Consider the following 16755-nt stretch of genomic DNA (forward strand, 5'->3'; position numbering starts at 1 on the left):
AAAACGACAAGACAAAATTTTGAGGGGCTGTTTGTTAAATATGCATGATTTCTCCTGCACACTGAGTGGCAGTAAGGGTCCTGGGGACTCATGGGACCAGAACTGAAGCATATAATTTTATATCACAGAATTATGGAATTAAGCACTGAGTTTCTGTGCTCATCAACAGGCAAGGGCAAATGTAATGCCAGCATTTGCTGATCTGTGAGTGCTTGGCTTTACAGTTTTAGCATCATTTTTGTGTGTACAACTTGCCAGCTTTATTACTTTTATCACTGTTGTTCCAGAGACTGTTCATGGGTGTTTGCACTTGTCCATTTCCTTATAAAGAATGGGTCCTAAATTACTGTGAGTGACATGTACAGGTTTAAGAAAGGACCCAAATCTCTTGTAACCTCATGTAACTCTGCCAATCTCCTCTCACTTCTGGGAAGACATTTGCAATAGAAAAGCTTACCCATATTTTGTAACATCTTTAAATTCTGTTATCCCTTGGCTAGAGCAGACATCACTGAGATTCTCATCTTATGATAAACATCATCACTGTACCAATGTATTGTCATGCCGCTGCAAGGAGTAGCATTGAAGGTAATGTTCATGTTGCTGTGAAGGGCTGGAATAAATTACCCTTTAGAACATTCTTTGAAAAGTGAGCAACATGTCCCTTTTTGAGGTTTCTTTGAGTTTTCAAAATTAGAATTCTACACAGAAAAGAGTAAATATACAAGTCAAGCGGTTGTATGTTTGTACCTTGTATTGTGAACTCTCAACATAAGAAAAGTCTAAGGCTTACAAATTGTGTTGTGTCTGATGTTTTTGCAGCTTGTTTTTGCTTTTTTTATTTTAAGAAAAGATTGGCGAATACAAATGACCTGCAAATATTTATTCAATTTGATTACAAATGTGCAGTATTCTTTAATCTGATTTATGAGTGTTTTTCCTGTGTTAGGAAAGCAAAGGCTTCTAAGCTTTCATCCCACTTGAGTGAGCTAAGCTGCATGAAATTCACATAGAAAAATGATGAAAGGAAATATCTAATTTATTTACCAACTCTGTTTGTGAAAAGCATGCTCACTCCTCTCTATGGCCATTAAAACAACATATGCAGTAATAAAACTTTATAAACAATTTGGCTAAACACCATACGTCAGTTCTAGTGCCCAATCCATGCTAATCAAAAAGAGGCAATTCTGGACAAGTACTTAGTTCAAATGATTTCACTTACATTTCCATTTAACATGGAATTTACCATCTAAAAATAAAACCACTGTGACTTTTCATTTTATAATGTTAACATTTATCATTTTAGGTGGGTTTCTACTTCCTTGGACCCAAATCTACTTTTTCTCTATTTCACTCTTCCTTTCTTTGTCTCTCTCTCAGAGCATTGGTTTTCAGATATTGCTGGCCTGGATGTTTCCAAAAGCTTTGCTTATTTACCATCATTTATAGGTAGTAAAGAGAAGAAAAACAATGTGAAGTTACGCTTTCTTTCTGTGGTTCCTTATACTGGAAGATACCTCTCTCTAAAAATAATGTCAGTATAGTGCTTACTAGAAGATGTGATAACATACATATATTTATATGTACATTGTTCCCATATACTTATGTGTTTGTGTAAATACATTATCATATATCTATACAGGAAAAAATACCCATAGATATACACACGTGTATATATATATGAATTTGAGGGTGCTCTCCAGCTGCACATCCATCAGCTCCAGCGAGTGATGGCCATAAACTAAAATGCCCACTAGAGGCCTCATTTGCATTAACGAAGCCCGTGCTGTGCTGTGCTGTGAGGTGCCCCTACACCTCCATGCAATGCCACCGACCCCAGCAGCAGCCTGCAGTCCTCCACCAGAGCAGCATCTGGCACCAGCTGCAAAGGGATGAGTCGATCCTCCCCCTATCACTCCTGAGCAAGGAGAATCGGCAGATAATCCAGCTGGGTGATGTGTGGCAGGTGAGGTACAGGCACCACAACCTTCTCCCCTTCTTCTACCACCTGCAGCCTCCTGCAGCCGCCTTGCTGCAACGACGGTGTGGTTTGGCCAGAAAACCATGAAAGGCAGCAGGACTCTGGCGAGCAATGGTGAGGCCGTTCTGTTCCCAGCCCCTGCGGCAGCTGGGGTTTATGTGAATTTTCACGGCTCTTTCCTCCTCTTGTTAACAAGCGAGGCCAGCGTGGTTTTCTCCCCGCTGCCCCCCCCCCCCCGGCAGCGGGTGCCCTCCTGCGAGCAGGCTGCTCTAAATAAGGCAATGGTCACTGTGTCAGTAATCCCCTCTTCCAGGGACCTGCAAACACCAGCGGTGGGACATTCTTTCTCTTCAGATGTCTAGCTGACGTCTGATGCTTAAAACAGAGCATGCTTTCATCCCTTCATGCATTGTCGTAAGCCCCCGGTGATCACTCTTAAAAGGGTGCCTCAGCTACTCAGGGAAACAGTTGCTGACCAAACGAGACACGGCGTGCCTGATCCAGCCTTCGTGAATGCCCGATCCTTTCAGTTTTGTACCAGCCTGACAAAACGGGACCATGTCTACCTTTGGCTACAGAAGAGAGCTGAGCAAATATGAGGACATTGACGAAGATGAGCTCCTCGCTTCTCTCACTGAAGAGGAGCTGAAGGAGCTGGAGCGGGAGCTGGAGGACATCGAGCCCGATCGTAACCTTCCCGTAGGGCAACGGCAAAAGAGTCTGACAGAGAAAACACCCACAGGGACTTTCAGCAGGGAAGCACTGATGGCCTACTGGGAGAGGGAGACCAGAAAACTCTTGGAAAAAGAGAGGCTGGGTGCATGCGACAAGGTAAGACCCTGAGGCGTTCGCTGCTTCCTAGAAATGTCAGGACTTCTTCTTCCCTGGCTGATCTCACTTGCTGCTTTTATTTTCTTTCTGTCTCTTGTAACATTTTTAAGAACATTGTTGGAGATATGTTTGTGCCCGCTAAAGCACAGAGAATTGGCTCAGAGAATTCTTGCACCCTCTCTGGAAGTACATTACAAGCTTAGCAGAAAACAGAAGAAAATCCTGCAAAAACTATTGCTGGTGATTAAAAAATGGGCAGGAATACAGTTTTAAGGGACAGGCTAAAAGTTATTGCCAGGTAGCGATATAGACTTTTGGTTAACTTTTGATTTTGTTTAAAAGCTTATATGCTGCCTTTTAAAAACAAACCAAACCAAACCGAAGCAATCATCCCCTAAGCCCTTGCAGAAACCATCTGTGAGACTGAGCTCTTTCAAAAATTAGCTTTTGTTTTCTCAACAGCTTCCTGTAGTTTCAAAGCAAAGCAAGGACTTAGGTGTGAGAGTAACTTTTTTGATTTTTAAGCACTGCTCCAGACCAAGTTTTGCCTTATGAGGACATGTTCTTCTATGTTTAAATAAAAAAAAAAAATACAAAAAAAGATTAAAAAAAAAAACAAATCTCAACTTGTAACAGCCTTGTCAGGAGCTCAGTTCATTTGCAAGAAAATCTAATTAGGCCAATTTTACATCAGACTAAATATTGTCTTAGAGAAAAATCACTTGGATAAAATTAGCTTGTGATAATAATAGTCAGGATTTCTTTGCAGTTAAGTGTTTGCTCCTGCTAGTGAATGGTGTTGTAGTGTCTTTGTAGGCAAGCACACCGAGTGCTAGCTGTCATCAGACCATTAGTATCAGCTTGCAGACGTGGACTTCACTCCCTGTTTGTCAAGTGCTAAGGAACGGAATGGCAAGATTAATGCTTTTTTCCAGATGAGCCTGGAACCTGAAACCTGGTTGGTTACAAAAACCTTCTGAACAGGGCTCATTCTGTGTCACAGAATGGTTTCCCATGCCTGTATAGTATTAACAAGGTGCTAATAGCTAAACCTTAAAATGCTTGCAAAAGCCTTTGTTCCTTTAGATGTGAGAAGAAAATTTCTAAAAGTGTCCAAAAATAGGAAAGTGTTCACTTGCTGATATCGGAGGCACAAATGAAGGCAGTAAGAAAACGCTTTCTGCGTTTCTTGAAAGCAATCTCTTTGCCCTCAACTGTCTGAAAGTTAGGCACCTTATTTAAGATAGCTATTTGTGCTATTTCTATAGTTAGTGGCAAGACATCAGCCCCTTCAGAAGGCACACATCCTGTAGATAGCCTTTTAGGGTGAGTGCCATGCCCTCCAGAGGTATTTATCTCACTGTGTTGACTATCTGCGGCCTAACTTTTCATCAAGTTGCTACCATGAAGTAAGATGAAGCCCTGCAGGCTGCCGGCAGCAGTCCTGTACTGAAATGCTGCCACAATACCCGGGCATGTCTCTATAGATCTGCAAAGAGGAGTACTCCATTGCAGAATTGTTGTTCAGGTTGCTGTGAGATATGGCATCTAACTATGTATGGAGATACGACAGCTGACGATGTACGTGCTGGGAAAATAAATTCCTCCTCTACCCTCAGAAGTGCCTCTGAGAAAAATCAAGTTTGTTTATATATTTATATTTATCTAGAGTCATCAAAACATATTAGCAGTCCATTCAAAGGCACAAGCTTCTGCTCATATGCAGCTGTGCTGAAGACTGTAGGGTATATGCTTGGGCAGATAAAAGCATAGCAACACAGATGCTTTCCTGGATAACCGATGTTTTCAGCTTTTAAAAGGCTGCATATTTGTGCAGAAGCTGCAGATACAAATCTCAGTCCCATAATAAACCTGGCTTAAACACATCCCTGTTTCCATATGCAGCACAGCAACTTTCTGTGTTAAGGGACTTCCTTCACAGACTCTGCAGGAGAAGTGGAGGCCAGATCCTGCAAGCCCTCCACGCACAGGGTGATGGAGCTAGATCCTGCAAACCCTGCATGTGCTGAACTCTCAGCAGTGGTAGGCTGGACCAGTTCGATGACCTGTTTCATTAGAGTCAGGCTTTTGTGAACACTACAAGTATCGTCTGATTTTCATGTGTCCCAACACAGCAAACTGCTCAAGACTATGAAATGGTACCATGCAATCTGTAATTACTGTTATTTTAACCTTTCACTGGCATTTTTAGAACCAGGTAATTAAGAAAACCTAAATCTACACAGGTTTTCTAAAAATAAGCTGCCAAGTTAGTAACAATTCTGTTTTCCAGAAGCACAGAACTGAATCACTGTGTCTCCACAAAGTACACACTTACTATTTTACAAAGACCAAAACATGAATGTTGATAAAGTAGTGCATGCAACCACTACACTTCATCCAAAATTTTAAAAGCATTTACAAACATAAAAAACTTAGACTCTGGCTTGCCCAGTAGACTGAAAAGGACACCTAAGATCTCTTTTTGGTTAAGAGGCTGAGGGTTGGTCACAGCTCGGGGGCTCAGTCATGGCCTGCACAATGCTGCCACATTTCTGGAGCTCTCCAAATGGAGAGTGGGATTTTTGAGGGGTACAGACCTTTAGCTGCTCCTGCACGTGGAGAATTAATTGTTCACTGCCACCATAACTGCTAAGGACACCTGGCAGAACTTTGAGAAGTGGATCCAAAGCTTCTATTTGGGTGCCCATCAAACACACTGAAATAACTCTGGGGTTTAGAAAAACACTCGTTGAATAGGCAATGAGTTATAACCCGTTGCAGTATGGCAGCTGGCCTGTGTCAACTGTTCAGGAGCAGAGTCTTGGCTGTTAGCAAACATGAAGAGATTTGGGGTTTATTGACATGATTACATGTTACCTGTGGGAAAGTGTTGTAATCTTTTCTTCACAAATTGCTCCTAAGCGTGTATAACACCGTTAGTTTATCCAGAGTCCTTTCTGCAGGACTCATGTAATACTATATTATCTTCCACATCTATATGCCTGTTTACACATGCAGACACTGTTTGTATTCTAAGTCATGGCATTCTTTAGCCTTGTTGGATGTGGTAATGTATACAAGGGAGACTGAGCATTGACGCAGCTGTCTAATCTTTATGAAGTCAAGAAACTTGTTGCTCACATATCACATCCATTCTGAAACTGCTGTCTTGTGTTTCTGCTGGCAGGGACCCATACAGCTCCATTTAATAGCCCCTTGTAGACATGCCAACAAAGAGAATGAAGTTTATCCATGTTATGGTATCTTGTATTAAGTCTTCTCTTGGTAGAAATCTTTGACATCTGGGAAGCTAATCCAATTTACACTAAGCATTTGTCTTCTAAAGAAAATGAAAGAAATAATGATAAAAAGGTGTAAGGTGCTGAAACAGTTTTTCCGTTCCCTTAATTGTCTTTGTTTCTGGGAATTTATTTTTAGCTATCAGCATTAAATTCTGTAGTTTCAAGATAATTATTTTTGTGCAAAGAGGCAGTAGCTATGTTACTGCAATTGTGTTTAACACCCACACCTACATTCCCGTTCAGGAATCAGAGCAAGAAAATGACAATTCAGAAGACATTCAAGAAGAATATTTTACAGAAAGCAACAGTGAAGTGTCTGAGGAGGCATATACTGAAGAGGATGACGAAGAGGAAGAAGAAGAAGAGGAGGAAGATGAAGATGACAGTGATGATGAGGACAATGAAAAGCAAAATGCTGCAGCTGGTGAAAGACCTATGAATTGTGAGGATGGCAGGAGTTCTGACCATACGAGACACAAGAAGAGTAACAGTGCGAAGGACAGTGAAAATCTGCTCAATGGCCACGATGGTAAAGACACAGACAATCTGAGCTTTAAAAGCAGTGCCATCCACCCGTGTGGAAACCCAACCGTTATTGAGGATGCTTTGGAAAAAGTTCGGAGCAATGACCCAGACACCACAGAGGTAAATCTAAATAACATTGAAAACATCACTTCACAGATGCTTATACAATTTTCTCAAGCCCTGAGGGACAACACCGTAGTCAAGTCATTCAGCTTGGCTAACACACACGCTGATGACAATGTCGCAATAGCAATTGCCGGTATGTTAAAGGTAAATCAGCATATAACTAGTCTGAATATTGAGTCAAATTTTATCACGGGCAAAGGAGTGCTGGCCATCATGAGAGCTTTACAGCATAACAAGGTTCTAACAGAGTTACGGTTCCACAACCAAAGGCATATTATGGGCAGCCAGGTGGAAATGGACATAGTTAAACTGTTGAAAGAGAACACCACTCTGGTCAAGCTCGGATACCACTTTGACCTTGCTGGTCCAAGGATGAGCATGACAAGTATTCTGACAAGAAATATGGATAAACAAAGGCAAAAGCGTATGCAGGAGCAACGGCAGCAAGAGTCTGGTTGTGATGGAGCCATCAACCCAAAGACCAAAGTCTTGCAGAAGGGGACTCCTCGATCCTCACCTTATACGTCACCTAAGAGTTCACCTTGGTCCTCTCCAAAGCTCTCTAAGAAGGCACCACCAGCAAAAAGTCAGCCGCCAGCTCTTGCACCCCCACCCCCACCTCCACCCCCCCCCCCTCCTCCTCCTCCTCCGCCTCCCCCAGTTATTCCAGAGAAGAAGGCACCAACCAGGAACATAGCTGAAGTCATCAAGCAGCAAGAAAGCTCAAGAAAAGCCTTACAGAATGGACAGAAAAAGAAAAAAGGCAAAAAAAGCAAAAAACATGAGAACAGCATATTGAAAGAAATTAAAGATTCTCTAAAATCGGTCTCAGACAGAAGATCAGAAGAAGGCTCCCGACCCTCCACCCGACCCTCCACCCCACAGAGGTCTCTCCATGACAACCTTATGGAAGCAATTCGAGCAAGCAGCATAAAACAATTAAGGCGGGTAAGTAAGAGATCATATTTCAGTAACTGATCGTGGCTCAGATACAGCACAAACTCAATTAACTTTAGTACATAGATATTTAATAAAAACATTCTTAGAAATGCGAACATAAAATACTCGGGAGGAGGTTTTCCTCTGATTAGGCTTTTCTTAGCACACTGACTTCTATTTACCCGAGATTGTGGCAGAAACCAAGGTACTTTCCTAGGTTCAGGCTTGTTATGGGAGGTGGTGATTAGCAGAGGGATCTTGGGAGAGTGCCTACAGCCCAGGAAGGAATTTTGACACCCAGACTGTACATCAAATGTAATGAGATTTCCACCTCTCTGTGTTTCGTAGGTGGAGGTACCAGAAGCCCTTCGGTGAAAGCCTGGATGACAGAAGAAGCAGAGCATGGCAGTGGTCAAGGGGAGGCTGTTGGGCTGTTCACCAGTGGTAAAATAGACTCTGTAGCAAGCTGCTTCCTAAGTACCCTCTTAGATTTGAACCATTTCCCTTTTCCTTTCAAAGAAATAAACCCACTAACTACTAAACAATGCTTTAAGGATACATTTGCCTTATAATCTGTAAATATGGAAATAATTTTCTTTTTTATTTAATAAGATTTCTATTGAAAAATTGCTGCTTCTTTAGATATTCTTTTCAATATCTGATTGCAAATCACTGGACAACTTCTTCACACTGAGATGTAATAGTTTATCAACCTGTAGTTTCTTCATTATTTTTTTCCATAAATTTACAATAAATGCAGTTTGAAGCTTTTAAACAGAAACATAGTCTTGGGTTTTTGTGACTGAAAGCCTGCCAGATCTTTGTGTGAACATTAGGAACATCTCCCAGGAAAGAAAATGAAACCTTTCTCACCTGCATGCATCAGGCTTGTTTGGAGGATTGTACCTGAGTCTGTGTTAGTACAGTTCCATAGAAAAAGAAAAAGAGAAAAAGAAAATGGTTCTTCAGACTATATATATACAACTCACATCAAGTTGTGGGCTTTACCAGGCCACTGGTATTGTATACCAGGTCCTAAACCTTCATCTAACAGAAGGGAAAAGTGGGTGATGGCCAGAGCTGCAGTTCATGTTGACTTAGGCGTTAAAATTAACATGGATATTTTAAGGTGCAGCAGAATTATTCAACTGACATCCATGTGCACACCACTGTATCTAGGCAGAACTAACCCTAGTGCCAAGACTTGGTCAGATAGAGAAACCTGAAGAGCAGACTTGCATTCAGGTGGAAAAGGACTTTCATACGATACCAGTTGAGCTGAGTGTGAATCGTCAACATGATATGGCAGAGGCAGAGCCAACATCATTTGGAGCTGGGTGGCTGGAGGTATCACATCACAGGCAATGGCATGAGCAGCCCTTCTTCGTGTAGTACTAGACAGTCCAGCTCTGTCTGATTAGTCATGGTTCTCAGTGCATCAGATAGCATGAAGGCAGCAATAACATGAAGAAAAACAAGCAGTAGTGAAGATGTTGAAGGTCAAGGAGAAGTAAAGGTTTTCTGAAAAACAACTAATTATTAATTAGTTTACTTATTTTAGCAAAAAGTAAGAGAATTGGTATTTCTTTTACATAACACCACAAGAAAGAAGTATTTATGGTCATCCAATATGGTGGTACCGAAAAACTACAGGTAAGGTTGTATCAGGAAATATTCACCAGATAGATTTCCCCAGAAAGAGGTACAAATTACTTGAGGGCAGTGAAGCATAACAGAAAAGGGATGCGTTGGTGAATTGCCAGGAAAGTTACTGTTATGATAAGAAACAGGTGAAGATACACTTTCAATTTTTAATTTATTTGCTTTGGTAGTTACTGAGTAGAACCAACTAAAAGCAATTTACAACTAAAAGCAATTTACAACTAACTGAAACACTTCCCAACATTTTTCCTCTAGTCTCAGGTTCACAACAATTCATGAGTATTTCTAGACCTATTACCACAGGAAATATGCATACAGATAGTCTTCAGCTACCTTTATGCCAGCATAGAATCCCATAGCATAAAATTGAATCTGTGGCCAGTCACTCATGACCACATAGAAGCTGGAGCCTGGGATCTTTTGAGGATATAAGCAGTACTGGAATGCAGCCATGTTCAGGAGGAGGCCCACAACCCCAGACAGCTTTGTGAAGGATAAGAAGCAGCAAAATGTTTAATCAAATGACAGAAGCAGATAAGAAGTTGGAAGGGAGAATGAAAGATAGGGACAGAACTCCAGGAAAGCACAATGGAGAGGATTTAGATGGAGAGTAAGAAGTGAGGAAAGTAATTGTACAGAAGGTGAAGATGGTACAGAAGGAAAAAAAAAGGAATACTGAAAAGTGGCAGATGAGGAAGGAAAAATGCAGAAGAAGAAGGAACGCTAGGAAAAAAGAAGAAAAAGAAAGGTAGAATTCAACTTTCAGGTCAATACCAGTGGTTTGAGTTACTTCTTTACAACTCATATATTTGAGAAGGGGAAGGGAAATGGATGCAGACTTTATGAAGATTGAACCCGCGCTGCAGCCTGCAGTTGTTGACACCTTCCTCATCAGTCCTGTCTCTCCATCACCACTCCACTGCTGGAGATTAGTGTTTCTGCTAAAAGGTAAAGTCACGGAAGCGCCAATCGCTTGTGGTTATTTAAGCTCCTGTGGCACACTCCTTCATGAAGTGTCAGTCCTGTGTCCTGGCCAAATTCTAATCTGGGTAATTACCTTCTGCCTACATAAACTTCACAGCACTTTGACTTGGAGGCATTTCAAAGCCTGTCTCCTACTTGCACAGCTGTGAGACAGGGCCCCTGAAAACACCTTGTTAAGATTTTGATGCCCTGTTGAAGGGGAAGGCAGCCCCTTCTCTTCTTAGGCGCACATCAGTCCTGCTGTGGTCAGTGTCCTGCTCCTCCCGGATGCATGAGCAGCTTCCAAGAAGCCATTTGTTTTCCTTTAAAGTAGGCAAGTGAGCACCATATGACAAGCAAACGAAACCACTCTGGGAGGTACTATGCCACCTCCCAGCTTAGCACGAGTCAGGAGTGGAGGGCTGCCAAGTTGTCCCCCTGCCAAGCTTCAGCTCCCCTGGGTGCAAACACCCCTGCACTCGTGTATCTCCCCTGGGGCTCAGGTCCTGCTGCTGGGCTCACTTCACTCTCTATTCCCTTCTCTTGAGTCACAGGGAGGCAAATAAACTCCTCCGAAGGCCTGGCAGCCTCTTGTTTGGCCTGTATGGAGGATGTCCCCTAGGTCAGCTCCTGCACATTCCTGTACCCTCACCAGGGCTGACAAGGAGGCCCTGGGGTGCAGCATGTTCCTCGACTGAACTCAAAGGATTCCCTGCAGCACGTGGCTGCCCACTTGCTGTCAAAGACCAGTCAGAGAATGCACACACACAAAAACCTCTCAAAATGAATAGGTCAGCAATAAGAGAGCTGCAAAGAATAATCAAGTACTTGCTGTCACTGAAGAGGCAAAGAGGCAGGGCAGGACAAGAGGTTATATTGTTTTTAGGAACAGCCTACATGTCCTTAGAACATTATTTGTCTCATCATGGACTGCAGAAGTGACCAGCCCACTGAAGAGCAGAAATACTGTAGCTTTCTGACAAAGAAAAAATAACAAAACCTGCCTCCCCTGTTTGCACTGAGCCAAATCTCTCCTGCGAGTGTTCCCCCAAATTCAGCCTGGGGAGTGGGAGTGGGACTATGCAGGTCACAGAAGCTTCATGTGGTGGTTGAGATGGACACAGGGTCCTCTTGGCACCCCATAGCTGCTCTGAACTGTGTGCTACAAGGGTGCTGTTGCAGTGGTGACCTGCCACCAGGCTGCCCTGGGCACGTGGGGCAGGCAGCACTGTGTGGTGGTCGGAGCTGTGCCACCCTGCAAGGCCTTGTGCTCTGGATAGTCCAACCAGGAGGCACTGCCTCAGCTGCAGCCTCATGCTGTGGCCCTTGTAACCTGTTTCCATGTGAGCATCCATGCTGCAAGGCCCAGTGTGAGAGAACAGACCTATCAAAGCACCAGAAAATTCAGAGCTTCATTTTCTACCTGTAATTGCAGTACTTGTCCTTCAGTTTGTGCCTAATCACCTGGGGAAGTGTTTGAGTTTATAAAAAGAAAAGAAGCTTGTAAAAGCATAAGAGATTTTGCTTCCATGTCTTTTGAAAGTTTCTTCCCTCCTGCCGAGCCCCTTCTTAAAAGTTTTGGGTAGTGACCTGTGCAGCTTGGGGATTTCTCTAGAGATAAGTGTGCTGGTCTGACAACAGGCTCCATCCAACTCCCTGGCACCATGGAGGTGCCTTCTTCCCACTCATCAGGGCAGGTGGCCAACAAGGCTCCATCCAGGTGAAGCCACCTACATTTCTGGAGGCTGAGCCTGTGCTCCATAGAGATGGGAAGCCAGAGGAGCATATGCAGTGCTGTTCCATCAAGACTTGGTTGGAGGATGGATGTTCTGGGGCCTTGGGGACTGCAAGGTGGAGGGGAGCAGGAGGTTATGGCCAAAGACCCTTCCTCACCTGCACACCAGCCACTCCAGCATAGAAGAGAAGCTGTGAGTATTCAAGACACCACTCCTCCACTCGCACAGTTTCCTCAGAAATTCATTGTATATATGGAAATATATACATATATATATGGAAATAATAATTAATGTAAAGCAGCTCTGCAGCCAAAATAGAGAGAACTTTTCTTTGGTTTATGAGCAAATGACTACTAACTACCTTAAAGTACCTCTAGTCAGTGGATGTAATGGGAGAGGTAGATCCAAGAACTGTTCCTGGGTGTAAGCCCAAGTGAAACATCATCTGGGAGGTTGTGTACAATTCTGGTAACTAAGAGTCATGACAAATTGTTTTGAGTTGGAAGCAGGGCAGAAAATGGCTAGGATAATTGGGAAGCTGAGGAGACCATCCCACAAGAAGAAATGAGAACAGGTGGTGGGATCAGTCTAGCCAAACAAAGGCTCAAAAGGATTTCGGCTCATGTCTATAAATAATGCAAAGGGGAAGGAGCTATTCAGCCACAGGATGGTGTTAGCAGTTGAAAAACAATGGGCATAAAATATGCATGGCTACATTTGGATCAGAAATTAGAAGAAAATTCCTGACAGAACAAAAAGGTTGTTAAAACATCTTTCTCGTTGAAAATAAATAAATAAATAAATGGGCAAATACACCAGTTTGCTGTTAAAATAATGCAAGAGGCTTATGAAAAGGGTAGTATGGTATGGTACTTTAAGTAACAGAAGCTTGAAGCTTGTAACAGAAGGCCCTGCCATTATTATTTTAATGCTGTTAGATAACTCCACAAGATCTTCAAGCCAGGATAGTATTGGAAGTTATAAAAATCCCCTACAATTTGTACTAAGATGCTTTATTTTGAAATCTGTGTGTCAGATGCAACTTCAGAGAAAGAGTATGACATAGAAGCCAAAATCTTTTGCTAGATGCTCAGGTGCAGCACCTTGCACTTGGCCTTGTTGAACCTCAGTAGGTTCACATGGGCCCACTTATAAAGCTTGTTCAGGTCCCTTTGGATGGCATCCCTTCCTTTTGTTGTGTCAACTGCACCACTTAGCTTGGTGTCATCTGCAAACTTGCTGAGGGTGAACTCAATCCCATTATGATGGAGATTGGCTTGGCAACTGCATCAGCCAGTTCCATCAGGACCCTGGGATGCATGTCATCAGGCCCCATAGACTTGTACCTGTTCAGTTTCATCAGGTGGTCTTGAACCTGCTCTTCGCTTACAGTGGGAGGCTCTTTGCTCTCCCAGCCCCTGCCTAGAGGTTCAGGGACTGGAGAGATGTGGGAAGCTTGACTAGCAGTGAAGACTAAGGCAAAGAAGTTGTCAGCCTCCTGTATGTCTGTTGTCACCAGAAAGGAAGGATCAGTCCAAACAAAAAATGGAAACATAGAAAAATTATTCCCTTTTTAAAAACCTTGGCAACAGCCTGCCTGTCAGGTGCATTTATTTCTATCTGTAACATTTTGCTTTTCCAGTTTAAAGTTAATGTGAATTTTTAAAAAGGCTTTAAAAGCCTTTTTAATGGCAGAAGTAAATGTTTTTCTACAGAACTTTAAGACAAGTAAACTTATTTATCTTAAAAAAATTGTCAAAGTAAAAATTCTCAGTGGGTTTTTAGTAACAGCCAGAACATGTATCTCAAAGCCCAGACTGAAGGTTATGATGTCCCAGGATGGACTTCTGCTATTTGTGTCCTCTCAGGTAAATTTCTTAATTGGAGATATCAATACTGTTTTGCCTCACAGTCCTTCAAGGTCATGGTCACACCAATTCAAATGTACTCAAAAATCTTCAGATATAAGGAGGTATACAATTTATTATTATTACTATTATTATTATTATTGTTAGTGGGAGTTTTTTGGCTGAATACCTGAGTGTATATGATTAGTGTCAGTGTAATTCTAAACTGTCAGAGAAGCACAGCCCATGGCCAAGCACGGTTAGTTTTGTAAATGAAGGTGAAGCAAGCCATGAGAATAGGAACCCCAAGGTTGATGCCACTGTATGAGAATGCCATCAAAAGGAAGACATGCAATTTCTTTGATTTAGCCACCTAATAAGCAAGTATAGAGGCACCTGAGAGGACAGAAAGAATTGCTTATCCACCTCAAGGAGAATACCCTGGGGCTGTTTCCCAGGAGAGGCCTAGAAGATCATTTCACAAGATTCACAAAGAGTAACCTCCTTGTGGCTTGTAGGAAGAAACTTACCAGACGACATTTATTGTGCAGGAGATATCTGATGTTTCAATTCCATAGACACGAAATTCTTCCCTTCATTACGCCATTCTCATGAGAGTATTCTGTCAATCCAGCTGTAAAGTGTTAAATATTTCTTGGACTTTTCTTTCCAGGGCTTTTTCTGAGAAACATTTAGAGCTATAGCTTTATTTTGTTCATTAACATACTCATGAATGTTCCTCAGGGCTGTAAATGAGCCACACGTCTAGCAGTGAATTTCACAGGCACCTAAAGGAAGTGTTTATGTGTACACAAAGTCGGGTCACTTCTTTCACTAGGTCTCAGTTTACTGCTCTTTAAGTTTGTGATACATGCATGTGTTCCTCTGTTTCACAAACAAGCAGGAAAGCAACGGTGCTCATGTTTCAAATGCTCTTGAACACTTCCGCCAACATCTAGCTTTTCATTTTCATCTTCATCTTTACTTACCACAGTGGGTTGGTCTAGGCTGTACAGAGCAGGCAGATGCAAGCCAGTGCTGCCCATATTGCAAGCCAGTCAAAGACACCCACCCTGGTCCAGAAGCTGTGTGACTGCACAGGCAGCACCCAGCTGGTGCAAATTTTTCTGCCTTACATCTGAGTTTATCACACAGGTTTGGGTGCCTCACTGGACAATGTTACTTGACTTTCAGTCAACTCCAAGTTGTCCCCAGTGGGCTCTGTAGACTGCATCTCATGTAGACTGTGTCTCATGACAGGCTTATCTTCTGTCTAATTATTCATAATCCCAACTTCAGTTTCTTTACAGTGATCAAAAATAGTTTAAGTTACAGTCACTGCAAACATCCTAACTGATGGGTTTTAGGTGCAGTACCAGCCAGAGCAGCCCCAGGAGAACTTTGCAGTTCTGAATCACCACGGCGGTAGTCCCTGTTGCCCTCTGCCTGCCTGGTTGTGCATTAAGGGAGCTAAACCACCACAAAACTAACCTGGCAAAACAAACAAAGAAACAAATAAATAAAATCAAACAGAAAGGAACACTGTTCTGCTGGTTGTTTCCACAGATCTCTGTCTACAGGCTTGGTGCTATGTTGCTGGTGTAGGGAGGTGAGGAGAGCCTCTAGCCGGGTACAGAGGGAGGATGGTGTCTGGGCATCATGCCTTTAGCGTGGCCTAGGTTGTTCTGGACCCATACCCTAGGCTCTTTGTGACTCTTGTGACAACAGAACTGTGGATGTTGACAGCCCAGCACAGCTGAGCAGCCTGCATCACCCTGCCATGCCACTGGCTCCTGCTCTCGAATTCCCACTGAGATGAATCCCGTGGATCACATGGAGAACTGAGCTCACAGCTGGGTGTCAGACAATCCTGGGCTCTAATCCCTCTCCGCTGGCTCACTGCTATCAGACACAGTGTGTCTCAAGGGCACTGAGCAAGTTGTGTCAGCTTCGTATCTCTGCAGAACACACAGGTTAGTTCTAGAAAGTGTTTTCAGAGCTGCCATCGCTCCAAGGAAAGACCAAACATAATTCAATCATTAAAAACACTCTGTAGATGGAAATCCTAGTGCCCCTAAACAATCTGTCCCTAAACAATCCCCCATTATATCACTGGAAAGTTTTCCTTAGTGCTTAGTCTTCTTGTTTGGAAAGTTAAACCCATTACTCATTGTACCATTTGCACTGGACACATAGAATCATTTAAAATGGATAATTCGGAGTGGCAATGCATGGGCTCATTGCACCTGGGATGGGGCAACCCTGGCTATATGTACAGACTGGGGAACAAGAGGCAAGAAAGCAGCCCCACTGAAATCTGGGGGTTCTGGTTAATGGCAAGTTGAAGATGAGCCAGCAGTGTGCCCTGGCAGCCAGGAGGGCCAGCTGTACCCCAGGGTGCATCAGGCCCAGCACTGCCAGCTGGGCGAGGGAAGGGATTGTCCTGCTCTGCTCTGCGCTGCCTTACTTCGAGTACTGTGTGTAGGTCTGGGTGCCACAATGTAAGAAGGACATAAAACTATTAGAGATTGTCCAAAGGAGGGCTATGAAGATGGTGAAGGGCAAGACATATGAGGAGCGGCTGAGGTCCCTTGGTTTGCTCAGCCCAGAGCAGAACAGGCTGAGGGGAGGCCTCATGGCGGCCTGCAGCTCCCTCACGAGGGGAGCGGAGGGGCAGGCGCTGAGCTCTGCTCTCTGGGGACAGCGACAGGACCCGAGAGAATGGCATGGAGCTGGGACAGGGGAGGGTCAGGCTGGGGGTTAGGGAAAGGTTCTGCACCCAGAGGTGGTCGGGCACTGGGACAGGCTGCCCAGGGCAGTGGGCACGGCACTGAGCC

General features: G+C 43.4%; 1 protein-coding gene across 2 annotated transcripts; it reads left to right on the top strand.

Annotated features, from left to right (window-relative positions):
• Window positions 1–2473: 2473 nt before the first annotated feature.
• Window positions 2474–8417, top strand: LMOD2 (leiomodin 2; the record flags this gene model as incomplete). Of its 2 annotated transcripts, XM_084289134.1 has the most annotated exons (3): window positions 2474–2815; window positions 6364–7719; window positions 8059–8417. In XM_084289134.1, exons 1-3 carry the CDS (start codon window positions 2543–2545, stop codon window positions 8083–8085), a joined length of 1656 nt encoding a protein of 551 aa, XP_084145260.1. In that variant the 5' UTR covers window positions 2474–2542. The 2 variants fall into 2 exon arrangements, with proteins under 2 accessions (XP_084145260.1, XP_084145259.1); XM_084289133.1 differs by lacking the exon at window positions 8059–8417 and having other exon boundaries at window positions 6364–7749.
• Window positions 8418–16755: the final 8338 nt, after the last annotated feature.

Source organism: Netta rufina (assembly GCF_964035555.1).
Source record: "Netta rufina genome assembly, chromosome: 1".
In the NCBI taxonomy this organism is placed as follows: Eukaryota; Metazoa; Chordata; class Aves; order Anseriformes; family Anatidae; genus Netta; species Netta rufina.